We start from the raw sequence: 13901 nt of genomic DNA on the forward strand, positions 1-13901 counted from the left end.
CTATTCTCTTCCATTTCGTGAAACGGATGTGGCAGTTGTTGTAGTTATGTCGCCCTCTAGTGTGACACAAGAGAACAGCATTAACGAAGTTTCCTTATATGGTGTTGTGTATTTCATTTATTTATGATTTGTGTATGTATCTTCGTCAGGCATTTTTGCTCTGTTGACTATTTCTATAAATTGTACTTTGCGTTTAATCGTGTAAGAGCAGTTAAAGTTCATCATAAACTTAATTATACATGAAAGATTTATGTAACACGCCACGATATACTGAAATACACAAACTTCAGGACCGCTTAGTTATGAGTTTAGTGTAAACTTGAAAAACATGTGATCTGTACACATACTTTGACTTTTCTACAATAATGGACATGTTCACATCTGCATAGAAGAGCTCATGTTAAGTTGCGGTCACGATTAAGTGTTAAACTCATTTGTTTGGTGCTGTGAAAACAGAATTGAAAGCACTTCAATTCCAGGAATGTTATTGTCTCATTTATTTTCTTATGTACAAACATGAGATCACTTTATACAAACTTTACAGAGTTAGATCAGACTAGTTTGGAAAAAGCAAATATAATCAAAAAAGTTCTTTCACAGTTCATGATGACTTTCTACATATGTACACCTTGTTCCAGTCACATATCTTCGACACAGAATTTCCAAAAATAAATATCTGACGTTCCTCAGCAGACTCGTGCATGACATGAGAAATCATCATTCTATCTCTGTGAAGCGTGCAAACATGGCTTTGCGTACAGCATCTTTATATGTATCTGAAGCAGAGAGAGTGTAGTTGCTCCCTTTAGTGCCCAAACCAGCTCCCTTCGTTCTTAACTGAGCCTGTTAAACAATAAAACACAGACACGTCTGTCAATGACATCTCTCAGACCTGACAAAACTTAACCACCTTAAATGTTTTGTTGACAGTTGCTTTTATACTCATGTCAGACATGGATTCACACGTACATAGAAAGAGAAAATGTAAGTCACAAAGTCAACATTTACTCTCATTTGTTACAAGTGGAGTGTGTTATTTCTGAACCAGCAGTTTTATAATATACTAATAGACAACACCTACAGTTCAAATACATCACAAGATAAGCATGAAATGTAACCTTAAATAAACAAGGAAACACAATGCTTTATAGACATTTAGAATTTGAGTCTTACCGCGATAGGTGTTGTGATGCCCTGCTGATTTCTGCCCAGACCTTTACCTTCTTTCCAGCCCATGGCCTGAAGCATCTTATTACCGATATTATCACTGTTCAGTCCGTCTTTAGTGGGCTGTTCATAATTCCTGCAAGGTCCAAAATTACAGAAAATGTAATTTAGGGCAATCGTGTTGAAAAGCATCGCTTACACATTTTGTTCTGTTCTGGTTAACGGATGTTGTCGTCCAGAAAATGAAACGCGTGAACTCACACTACTGGTGTTGGCTGGGTAAATTTCCTCTTCTTTGGGGCGGGGGGTTCAGGAATGCCGTATTTCTCTCTCCTCTCAGCTGCTCGGTCTCTATACTTCATCTGTTTAGTGAAAAACAAAAAGAGACGTTAGCAACAGACGCTTAAACCGCCTGTAAATATGAGTGAGAGAGAAAGAGTGAGTGAGTGACAGAGAGAGAGAAAATTATACTTTTATTTTATTTTGATCTTAATCTGTATTTGTGCAGAATGTTTACATATCATTTCCCTGTGCTTTGGCAATGTAAAATTTGTTTATGCCAATAAAGACAGAGGGAGGGAAGGAGGGAGTGAGAAGAGAGGGGTAATGATGTAGAGCGAGAGAGAGAGGGAAGGAGGGAGAGCGAGAGAAAGAGAGGGAAGGAGGGAGAGAGAAGGAAGGAGGGAGAGAGAGAGAAGGAAGGAGAGAGAGAGGGAAGGACGGAGTGGAAGATAGAGAGGCGCCTCGCACAAACCTCGGTTTCTTTCCTCTCCAACTCCTCCAGCTCAGCTTCACTCAGTCTGGATCTCCTCATCACTTCCAGGTTTTGCTGGAGAAGAAAAACACTTGTGAGCAAAAATATAAAAGCAGATTTCGAGACATTTTTGGACCCAACTACGACTGGCTGTTGAAAACATGTCCTCTAATGCCGTCCCAATGGACCTTCATGAAATTCTGAGTGTGTTTTGAAGATTGCTGTGAGGGAGTTTATACCTTGTGCAGGTCTGAGAGCTGTTGGTGGCGTAACAGACCCTCTTTATTGGGGAACTGTCTCCTGCACAACAGACACGCCATCTTCTTCCAGTCTGTCAGTTTATCCTCTCTATCATCTCCATCTGCAGCTTCTTCTGGTTCACTGTCACCACTGTACGCCGCCACCAAACCCCCCTACATCACAACAAGAGTCTGTTAATAATCGACCCGCCCGACTACTGCATCACAAACACTGACGTCACACTCCACTCATTTAGACCCTGTCCACACTTTTAGAAAAATCACTCTAAAGTGAATACATTTGAAACGCCGTTTTCGCATTGTGGTGTGGATGAGAAAAACAGAGGAGTTTAAAAACGCCTCATTGTCCGTCTATTCAAAAAACTGTGTCGTTGCTCCACATTGCGGCGACATAATAATGCAGAAAGTAAATAAACGCCTGACAGTGATGACACATGCGGACGTGTGTTACGTTCTACTCATGCTCGATACATGTAAGGCTGTAAGTGTTTTCAGACGTTTCAGTGTGGATCGGCAGCGTTTGGGAAACATTTGAAAACGCTAGTGTGGATGTAGAGCGTTTTGAAAAGTGAATCTCTCCTAGTGTAGACTCAGTCTAGTCTTAATTATTTTATTAAAGCAACACTTTGTAGTTTTTTTAGTTTAAATTCATGTCTCTAAAATGATTTCAGTGGTTGAATAACTCTTAACCGATTAATATGCATATGTCATTTTTTCACCTTTGATGAGGAGCTCTCTTCTTCTGTGGCTTTAGATGCTTCTGTTACAAGTCTCTCTAGAGTTCCAGTCTGCACAAACACAAGCAAACAAACAGAGAAGTGAGCGATGTGCTCAAAACACCGTTCTGTTTCACTCAACACACAATGTGGTGTACCTTCTTCTCAAAGAGAGTGAAACCGGCATCTGCAGCGGCCGCTTCTCTTCTCTCCTCTTGACTGATGGGCTGGAAGCTGCCCTTGAAGTTCTCCTTCTGTTTGTTCAGACTCTTTGCCCAGCGCTCCATGTCCTTGGCGATCTGACACACAACGATACCATCAAATCACTACAACTCAACCTTTTTGCGCCAGCATCGCTCTATTTCAATAAGATGATGATGTGATCTCACCTGTTGTGCGGTTTTGCTCTTGGGTTTCTCTTTCTTCTCTTTGCTTTCCTTCAGGGTGGAGGATGCAGAAGCAGCTGCGTTTTGACCAGCATCTCCTGCAGGCATATACGTCTGCTTCTCACTGTCCCAGTACAGATACTGCTGCGTCTGAGAGTTATAATAATACTACACACAACAACACAACAAACCATCAATTCACTTGTTCACTCACTGAACAGAGTTACACTCAAACAAGACTTCATGAAGAGTGACGTACATGTGTGTTTGGGTCATAGTACAGGCCGGTGATGGGGTCATAATAATACCCGGATGATTCATCGTACTGATAGGATGACATGTCTGGGACAGCTGGAGAAAACCAATCACAGAGAGAATTAGAAAATGATTTCTGACACACTGCCTTCTGATTGGCTGGGTTGGATTCTTACCCGTGGGGTTATCCTGACAGTTCACTGCACCCATCGCTGCGGCTCCAGAGGCTGATAGAGATGAAACTGTGGCAGTGCCTGGGATGAGCAGGGCTTTGCCTTCAACCTGCGACGCATGACACAAATAAAGCACTCGCTAGGATGAAGAGTGCCACTAAAACAAAAGTTAAATAAAAAGAATGATGACCTCACCTGAGTAGCATTTTGACTGACCATATGAGCCTGATAAACCTGAGCGCCCTGAGAGATCACCACTCCGCCAGCGGTGGAAAGAACTTTCACTCCAGGCGCAGCTGAACACAAATTTATATCATAAACGCATGCTAAAGCTGAACGATCCTATCAGGTCAACTGCCTCTGTGGAATTTTGCGGTTACCTCCGAGTATACCGTTGGCCTGAGAGGGATCTGCAGCGCCGGCCTGCTGCTGATAATACGCCTGATACTCCTAAACACATCACATCGGTTCACATCAGTAACCCCATATCATTCCCATCACATCTCTAAACAGCCAATGTAAGTGCAGTGTGATCTTGACCTGTGAATACGGCACATAGCCTTCCTGTAGATAACTGTATTCTGATGTGGGCTCTACACTCTGCTGAGGCTGAAAAGTAAAACAACAGTCCATTACACCAACCGCTTGCGCTTATCATTTCACACCCTTTCAAAGGAATGCTCATACCTGACTCGAGGACCATTGAGCGGCCGCGATAGCCGTGCTGGCAACAGAAAAGGCACTGACACGGTTCCCATCTGGCAATAATAAGTCCCTGACAAAGAAACAAACACAGCAGTGTGTTAGAAACACCTTCAATTATTCATTAACAGAAACACTGCTAACAGCCGACACGTACTTGCGGGCGCTCTTGGCGTAGTCAACGCCGATTGTCTTGCCGTCCAGTTTGAGCGGAGGCTGTAATCCCTGCAGGATGGTTAAGAGCTGTGACGCTTCCTGCAAAACCCCAAACAAAACGCGTCACAGGACAGCTTCGTGATAACAGAGGAACGACATGACATCTGGAAATCAGCTGTAGTTACCAGCGGAGAGGACAACTGGACAAAAGCAAATCCTCTGTTGTGACCCGTCTGTTTGTCTTTAATAAGACGGATGTTGCCAGGCGAGAGGTTGGCGTAAGGGGCGAGTGATGTCAGAATGGCTTCAACAGTCGAGTGAGGTGCGATGTTTCTCAGGATAATAGCTGGTAACACAAGTATCAAACTTTAAGAACACGATGCATTGACCGATGTCAGCATATGTTTAATATGCCAGTAAACATCCGTACTGTCACCGTAGTAATCACCGCTGGCTTGAGTTTCTGTAGCTCCTGTGGTGTTACTGGACTCAGATTCTGATGACAAACACACAACATTTTGCACCTGTTACACATAACGTCAAACATATTCACTGATGAACTCGACTCTCGTGTTAACGTGAACAACTGAGGCCTTTTGCATAAAGTGAGCCACTTAGTGTCTTAACAACTGGTCCCTCTGGCCTGCATTTAGTTAAGACTAATAAATCTTACATTTTAGATTTTAATTTGACCAATCTATCTTTCTATGTGACTGATTTTAAGAAGTTATGAAAAAATTGGATGACTAACTTGCAAGACTAGTCTAAGCAGTTTATGCAACCGGGCCCTGGACGCCAATGTTTTTAAAAGTGGGAATTTTCAATCACAAACACATGGTTTAGCATCAGAAAATACTTGCTAAAGGGAAACTTCACCTAAAAATGTAATTTCTGTCATCGTTTACTCACCCTCAAGTTATTCAAAATATCATTCTCCTTGTTCATCAGAACAACAACAACATTGAAACAGATTTGGAATGTGTTTCACATTTTTGGGTGAAGTAACACTTCTTGAATTCTATTTGCGACGACACCTAATTCAATGGCATTAGTCACTAAACCAGTGAAAGTCATCAACGTCTGAGATGACACGAGGGTGTGTCAAGCGAAAGAATTTTTATGTTATTGTTTTAAATGGGTTTGGTACAGTAACAACACAGTTCTGCGGTAGTGTAAAAATGAAATGATGTTCGACAGGATCACTCACCTACTTTAGCAGCACCACACCTGAAACATTTCAGTCTCCTCCGGAAATTATACAGACCACACTGAAAACCAACAATCCCAGAGAATGTCATTGATACGACATTGAAAAAGCGCGACACCAGAAAAAAGCAGCGACTCCTAAGCTTTGACAACTCACCGAATTGCAGAGCCAGTCTTCAAACTTGTGTCGGTTGTTGCTGTAGTGCATGGCCACAGTCTTGCCTTGAATGCTCAGCAGTTTCTGGAAGAACAAGACAGATTCTTGGTTATTTCCTCTCCGAGAAGGTTTGATCTCAGCCCAAGAACAACCACAAAAGCCACGAAGGTTTAGGGTGAGGATCGCCCGGGAGAGTTAACGTGTATGTGCACGTGTGTGTGTGTGCGAGATGATGATGTTTGTGTGTTTGGGACCCGGGTGTCCGGATGGGGCCGGAACAGAGTGTCAAGCAGTCCATTTCATTCTCTTCCCACATAAAGCAAGACTTCTTTTAGTTTTAAACAACATTCACAGAGCTTTACTCATACTTCTGACACACACACAAGATTTATGATTATCCTCCCTTTTTAAGATCAATCCCGTTTTTTTCAGAGCTCTGATAAGTTTAACATGATTTAAAGTCAGATCATCATCCATCAAATCTGCGGCTCTGGTCCAAAACTGTCTGCTGGGGCAGCAACTGATCTCTTATCTCTCACTGTTTTGCATGATTCCCCAGAGCAAAAGCTAGACTTTGTGATTAGGAAGCAACCTGATTGGTCTCCATCCATCGGGTAGCATCTTGCAAGTGATAAAACTCCACGAAGGCGAAACCTCGGCTTATACCTAGAGAGGCATTCAGATATACAGACGGGAGGTGTGTTAGTTGAAATGCTTCAGTGGTACAACATTCAAACTCTGTCACAAACTGCTTCGTGACCCCCATCGACCCGCAGAGGTCAAAGAGAGGTGGCGGGGGGGTTCCCGGGGAGCTTTTACCATAGCAACAGACCCTTCTAGAACATTCTCGTACTAAGTGCATCATCAATAAAAAACTAAACAAACAGTCAGGAAAAAACTAAGCGGACCAAAGAAAACAAATACAGACAAAAACTTACCTGACAACAAAAACAAAACAGTCTTAATTCAGGTCTGTGCACGTGTGAAGCAGCTCTAGTTCTGCTAATATGTTGCTATGGCAAAAGGCGTTTGAGAGGAAGCAGGTTGGCCCAGCGGACACAGGTTTGTTTGTGGGGAAGAAAAGATCCATGGTACGTAAGCCTCACCTGTTCTCTTTTTCATCAGACGCACATCCATTGGCTTGGGTCCCTCCAGCTGCTCGATCGCCACTCGAATCTGTGGATTTAGACCGAATACTTTTAATTTACACGTGATGGGAGCCTCTTGAATCTGCCTTCATCTCGTAAGATTAAACATGTAAAAGGTTGGCAGGAGAATGCAGACTCACATCGGCCTCTGTGGTGTTCATGGGCAGACCTCGGAGCATGATGGTCTTGCTCTCTTTCTCATCGGCCGGATCGCCTCTGTAATCGTGTTCGGAGTAATCTCCATCGGAGTGATGACCGTCATCGGACCCGTCGCTGCTGCGACGTTTCCTTCCTCGCTGTTACAAGGGACGGGACGAGAGTTAGTGTGTCAAAACCTCAGATAACAACAGAACGCATGAAGTGGCGCTCACCTCAGGACTCTCCCTGCTCCAATACCGCTCGTTTCTTTCACCATCGTAGCGGCGATCCTCGTTCCAGCGATGGGAATCGTAGCCACGGTCGTCGCGATCCCTGCGGTCTCTGCGATCGTCGTCGCGGGACTGCTCGGAGCCATACCTGCCGCTGCGTTCCGTACGGCTGATCCTTGATAAAATCAAGCCACATGTCACATCAACAAACACTGGAATTATAACACTGGAATATACACCTTGTATAAAACACTCACCGTTTATCTGCACCCATCCTTGTATCTCAATCCTCCTGAGAAACAAAGACAACAACATTCATTCATCTGTACTGTGGTCGGCGTTTATTTGTGTGGTGGCTTCACAAAACTTAAGATTTACATAATAGTTGTGTATTGTTCAAACAACATAACTGCATAGTAACATGCGTGTCTATCGGGGATTCCAGTGAAGGCAATGCCTCTGTCTAGACTCTGTGGCATTTTAATTACGAACGTCTCGAAATTTATGACGTACAACCAACAACACAAGAAACTATGTGTTAGACATGTGACGTCACATAAACTGTGCTACGATTGTAATGTCCTTGCACAATTATAAATACGCATACAAAACACACTAACGTTAATTTAAACAATCTGTATATCGTGGTGTAAGCAAAACACATCAATGTACTTGAAAGAATACCGCGGTGGTGTTTTATGTTCTCTGGAGAAGAACACGAGAGCACATCAAAATGGAGACTGCCGTCGGGTTGTCGTTTGAAAAGTCGCCAGTTTTAGCTGAAACACCACAAACTTACCAGATATACTTCAACGAAACGTTTCAACCAAACACTTCTCAACTTCTGAGAGACGTTAAGACAGAAAACGAATCGTTTCTAAGCGAAAATGAATCTGTCCGCCGACTCATTCGATGTCATCTGCGGGCAAAATGGTCTGCAACCTTCTCCTTCCCAGAATGCCTAGCGGTGTTATGACGTACACTGACCGCTACATTGTGGGTAATGTAGTATCGTCTTCTTAGAAAGGTCCTTTTTGTATTTAAACAATTTAGAGATAACAATAATGAACAACAACTTTGCATACACTACATAAAATATACCAAAAATACATCCAGTCATCTGAACATATAGAAGAGAATATAAGGAAGAAGAAAAAAACAAAAGTAAAAGTAATTATCATATTACAAGAAAGATCTCGTCACATCAAAAAACGTCCAAAAATAAATACGTGTTTGGTTATTAATTAATCTTAGTGATTTAATTAAATGTTTTTCTTCACATAAGAAGCAAATAAATGTAGGTAGTTCTAAAGAAACCTTTGTTAGTGAAAATATTGGATAAGAAATTTAAGATTCTAAAGATTTGTTTTGTTTTTAAAAAAAGCTATTAATATCCTTAATGTGTAAATTAGTCCATATTAACTTTATAAAAACAATAGAAACCCTCCAGAAAAAGTTATCAAACATTACATGAGAAAAATAAATGAAAATGAAGTAAGTTCGTTTGTCTTTATACGTGGGAAAGATTGTGTGACGTGACGTGAACTTGACAGCTAAAAGCCTCAAATCCAGTTCAAACCGCAAAGCTTTTATTCTAAAGAAAAGAACCATTCATTATATTTGAAGCTTGATTTCACGTCTATTCAAATTTATTAAAACATGAATAAAAAGTGCGGACAAAGCACCAAAACCAGAGTAGACAACTGCTCGAGATATTCTTAAGGTGCACAATATGAGAGACATTGAGAATAAGGCACTATTGTTCAGGTAAGGGTTCACTTAACGTTTTAAAATAAAAAAAAGTCATTGCCATTTAAAAACTCAACATTATGCATCAGTTATGCAATTGTGTTCTCATCACTAATAACAACAGAAACTTGTTCATTCTACTGAACAAAGATCTCCCTGAGGGGGAAAACGTACACTTTAGAGGTGTGGTTTCTCATGAATTCACATCAGCGATGTGAAATTCATCATTTGTTGTTCGTTTTTGCGAATCAGTTCCTTCGTTTCAATAAATTATTCACTTTTTAAAAATCGAATTGTTACTTGTTTACGTTTGAAATTGTGGCAAAACCCTTTTAAATTGTAGCTGTTTATCGGTATTCTTTGATAAGATTATAAATGGAATGCGGGAATTGTTGTGCGATTCGATTTAAGAATCGTTCAAAAGAGCCGACTCCAAAGATTCGGTCTTGTGCGTGATAGAAAAGCAGTGCGGCTGGAGAGCTCGGGGTCATTCGCAAACAAGATGCTTTACATGAACACGCAAACTTTATAAAGGAAGAAAAGAAAGTGGTCATTTTTTTAAACATGTTGTTTTATCAGTCGCACTTCAAAGTTGACACTCGTGGAGTTGATTTATGCGTTCACGGACGAAGATGAATATGCAGAAAAAATGACAGGTGAGTCTCTCAGGAGTCATATTGAGACATTTAAAAAGAAAACATTCTTACAGAAATTACTGTTAATGTCTCTGGAGATATAACATTTGGGGATATTTACATTACACGTTACCATGACATCAGGTTCAAAAACATGATTTTAATAAGTAAACAGACCTCAGCATGAAGTTAATATAAAACATGTTTAGAGTTTAGATGTATTTAGTCTGGCACGTTGACAAGCATTAACTTGTGACATGTCCTCTGTTAGTTCTTCCAGTGAATGTTTTCGTTTATAGTGAAATGAAGAATCGTTACGTTAATTCAGAACAGCGATGTTTGTTCAGTTGTCTATGTTTAGCTGTCATTTGAATATTGTTCTCGAGTCAAATAACTAACTGTTTTCAGGTCAGTATCCGTGAATTTTTTACGTATGTTTTGCATATATGATGAGAGAAAGACGCAACTGAAAACAACATTCATGATATAAGAATATTTGACCGTTAACAATATAAACTGCATGATTTCAGATGAACGTGTTTAGAAATGTTTAAGAGAAACGCTTGAATGTTGCAGCAAATCCACGTTTTTACTCCTTTGAGTCACATTAGATCCATTTTTGTAATGAAATACTTTATAAATAACATACAAACATTGCATTCGGAGTGAAAGTCTTCATTTCACCCGTATAGCTTGAACGATGTGATCCGAGATGTCGTTTCTCCAGCACCACGACAAATGTACATAATTATCTTCAAAAGACCTAGAAATATATATATAACTAATAAAAACACAAACTAAAATAAGATTAAGTCATCATGAAAAAAGTGAACGGCTCATTGGATGTGATTCTCTCTCATCAATGTTTAACGTGAGTTCAGAGACTCCTTCCTTGTTTTAGTCAACTATTATTCATAACTCATCTGTAGTTCAAGTGTATTCACAAGTATGCTTTCTTTCTTTGTTTGTTAAGTACACTAATATTATTACACAGCTCGTTGGAATGCTTGATTCTGATTGGCCAGTTGTTCTCAGATAACAACATCTCAAAACTAATAACACACGGTAACCTGGATGCTGCAAATAATTTTGACAGTTTTTTTTAAATTACATATAAATATATCTTTTAATAACATATATGACATTTTATTTACAAACGATTAAACCAAAGTGCCTGTTCATGACATTTGAACGTCGTTTCTTAGATTAAAACTGAAAGTAAACGGCTTTTCCTCACGGACAAAAATTATCTAAAAAAATATTTCAAATTCACGTTCTTTTCTCATGTGGCAAATATAGCGGGATAATTTAGAAAAAGCCGACGAGAAGTGAAGGGTCTTGTTTCACCGTGAGGGGCTTATTTCGCGATTTCCTATTCCGCGAGGAAACGCCATTTCCTTTCGGGTTTAAGGTAAAAAAAAATACAGTCAAATATCACTAACAGTTCATTTGGTTTAATCATTTGTAAATATAAGACATTTATATTTTATTTGTCAAAAACCTGTCAAAATTATTTGCCGGGTTACCGTGTGTTAGTAGTTTTTACTGGTCCATCCATCCATCCATTTTCTACCGCTTATCCGAACTACCTCGGGTCACGGGGAGCTTGCGCCTAACTCACGAGTCATCGGGCATCAAGGCAGGATACACCCTGGATGGTGTGGTTTTTACTGGTCGTTATTTGGAAATAATGAACCGTCAAATGTCGCGACTGGCCAATCAGAATCAAGCATTCCAACGGGCCGTGTAAGAATTCTGCGATAAATGCCGGCTGCTTGTACATTATCCCTTACATAATGTACTATTGTCCCTTTGACTTAATTTCTGAGATGCGGTTTAAAAGTTTACTAATAAGCACACTTGAATAGAGTTCAGTACTCATTGTTTTGTAAAGTCAACTGCTAATGTATTTGTTTGTCATTTTTGTGGCTACATGATTTCGCTTTCAGCTCCTGTGTTGAATTCAGAATCTCCATGGTGGACCAACATCACCAACCAAACGAACCCGGACCAGAAGCAGACATGTGACAGCAGCGAGAACTTCAAATATTTGGCCTACACCATCACATACAGCGTGGTGTTCCCCATCGGACTCATCAGCAATGTCGTGGCTTTGTTCGTATTCTTTCGTCTCACCAATAAGAAGACGGCCAACACAGTTTTTATGATTAACTTGGCCATTTCAGACGTTGGCTTTTCTTTGACGTTGCCCCTACGTTTGGTTTATTACTTCCGAGGCTGTCATTGGGATTTCTCGGACTGGCTTTGTCGCTGGTGTGTCTTTTCCTTTTACGTCAATCTTTACACCAGCGTTCTGTTTCTGACGGGACTCAGTGTGTTACGCTACATTGCTGTGCTTCACCCCTTAAAAGTCGTCTATTTGGTCTCTGTGCGGAAGGCCAGCGTGGCGTGTTTGGCCATCTGGATCTTCGTGTCTTGTTTGTCGTCACCTTTCCTCATGTCAGGTACGATACTGCGGCAGAATAAGCTGCGCTGTTTTGACCCTGGAAACGACACGTCCTGGAATCGCATCTTTACTCTAAACTATGTTGGGGTTTCGTTTGGATTCGTTATTCCTTTCATTACAATATTAGTCTGCTATAGCTGCATTATCCACAAACTAGCCACGAAAGGGAAAGATTTGAAGATGAACAAGCGGGAGCACCGCACGGTTTATTTGATCGTAGTTGTGCTCAGCACCTTCCTCTTGTGCTTTCTGCCGTATCACGTGGTGCGAACGGTTCATCTCCATGCGGTGGTGTCAAAGAAGCCCTGTCCGCTGGTGGAGATGTGGCTGAAGGTTCTGGTGGTCTCTCTCTGCACGGCGGCGTCCAACAGTTGCTTCAATCCTCTGCTGTATTACTTTGCAGGAGAAAACTTTCGCACATCCATTGGCAGAGTGTCAAAATTTCGAAGAGTCAATTCCAGCACAAGGTCGAGAAGGGGAACGCGTAATTCTAGCATCAACAACAATTCGCAGAAACAGCAAAGCTACAAGGGTGCCAGGCAAGCCTATAGAGACCACGCAGACCCCAGCGGGCTGGCCGAAAACAAGGAGTAGCAGACCAAGTCAAGAAATGCAAACCTTTAGAACTTCATTGCTCTGAATGTAAGAGAAGGAGGGGGAAAGGTCATTAGCACATCATCACAACCCTCACTCCTTGCATCAGATCTGAACTCAAAAACTTCTCAAGACAGCAAATCACAGACCAGACGGAAACGGGAAATGTAAAAGTAAATTCAGTGGAACATTGAGTGGAAGTTTGTTTACTCTCATCACAGTCTGTTTGATAGAAGACAGGATGAAAAAGGTCAAATTAACTATCACAGTGTATATATAATCCACACTTTGAGAGTTTTTAACATTGGCGATTTTTCTGTGTTGTAAATAAGTATTATTATATCCTGTTATTATTGGCTAGCCATGTATTTATTAAATATATCCTCCCTGGGTAAAAGCATCAATGCAAACTCTACAGGACGAGTTTGATTATAATACATTATACACAGTATATTAGAAATGACATCTCTTCCCTCGGTTTTGTTCTACATTAATGGTGTGAAATGAAATGTTTACTGATGAAATATATTTAACAATAAAATAGCTTGTACAATCAACAATTCTGTGTGTTTAATGCTGTGTTGGTGTTGTTGTCATCATATTACTTCTACTTCATGTATCACACTGAAAGATCAAGTGCTGTGCAGTGGATTGTGGGACAGATCATCTGACGCATCGTACAGTCGATACTCTATATTTATAAATGCACTGTAATAGGTTCTTTTTTAGGATCGTGTGCATTATGCATGGTAAGATTTTCAATTTCATAGACTCCACCTGCGCAAATACTCAATGCAAATATCTCATTTACACTGAAAAAAAAGATCCATGAAAAAACATACATTTTATGTAAACTGGAAAAACAGCAAAATACCGTAAATTAGAAAATTATGGATATACATCAAACTGTTTACCCTGTTTTAACTGTTTTTTTCAGCAATTTTATTGTTTTGACTGTATTTATAAAAATAAGCTAAAAACTTTAAAATTCTGTTTTTTATTTTACAT

General features: G+C 40.5%; 2 protein-coding genes across 3 annotated transcripts; one reads left to right on the plus strand and one right to left on the minus strand.

The window, feature by feature from the left end:
• Positions 1-482: 482 nt before the first annotated feature.
• rbm5 (RNA binding motif protein 5) lies at positions 483-8412 on the minus strand. 2 transcript variants are annotated; one of them, XM_056750802.1, is made up of 25 exons: positions 8248-8412; positions 7706-7740; positions 7452-7617; positions 7221-7376; positions 7039-7108; positions 6525-6598; positions 5933-6016; positions 5777-5837; positions 5000-5065; positions 4755-4915; positions 4571-4668; positions 4399-4486; positions 4252-4320; positions 4092-4161; positions 3907-4007; positions 3715-3820; positions 3543-3634; positions 3287-3451; positions 3056-3196; positions 2901-2969; positions 2161-2334; positions 1922-1996; positions 1429-1529; positions 1174-1303; positions 483-843 (listed from the first exon to the last, which is right to left on the minus strand). In XM_056750802.1, exons 2-25 carry the CDS (start codon positions 7720-7722, stop codon positions 718-720), a joined length of 2460 nt encoding a protein of 819 aa, XP_056606780.1. In that variant the 5' UTR covers positions 7723-7740; positions 8248-8412; the 3' UTR covers positions 483-717. The 2 variants fall into 2 exon arrangements, with proteins under 2 accessions (XP_056606780.1, XP_056606779.1); XM_056750801.1 differs by having other exon boundaries at positions 7452-7623.
• Positions 8413-9659: 1247 nt separating this feature from the next.
• On the plus strand, positions 9660-13453 carry cysltr3 (cysteinyl leukotriene receptor 3). The gene is made up of 2 exons (XM_056750727.1): positions 9660-9853; positions 11782-13453. Exons 1-2 carry the CDS (start codon positions 9847-9849, stop codon positions 12891-12893), a joined length of 1119 nt encoding a protein of 372 aa, XP_056606705.1. The 5' UTR covers positions 9660-9846; the 3' UTR covers positions 12894-13453.
• Positions 13454-13901: the final 448 nt, after the last annotated feature.

This window comes from Triplophysa dalaica, chromosome 6, assembly GCF_015846415.1.
Source record: "Triplophysa dalaica isolate WHDGS20190420 chromosome 6, ASM1584641v1, whole genome shotgun sequence".
NCBI lineage: Eukaryota > Metazoa > Chordata > Actinopteri > Cypriniformes > Nemacheilidae > Triplophysa > Triplophysa dalaica.

Bases quoted from the DNA above. Each gene is read 5' to 3' on its own strand.
- rbm5 (XM_056750801.1), bottom strand. The intron at 6,017-6,524 runs GTTGCTTCCTAA...TTGTTCTTCCAG, and splicing joins GATGGATGGAGACCAATCAG to AAACTGCTGAGCATTCAAGG. The intron at 5,838-5,932 runs GTGAGTTGTCAA...GTTGGTTTTCAG, and splicing joins AAGACTGGCTCTGCAATTCG to TGTGGTCTGTATAATTTCCG.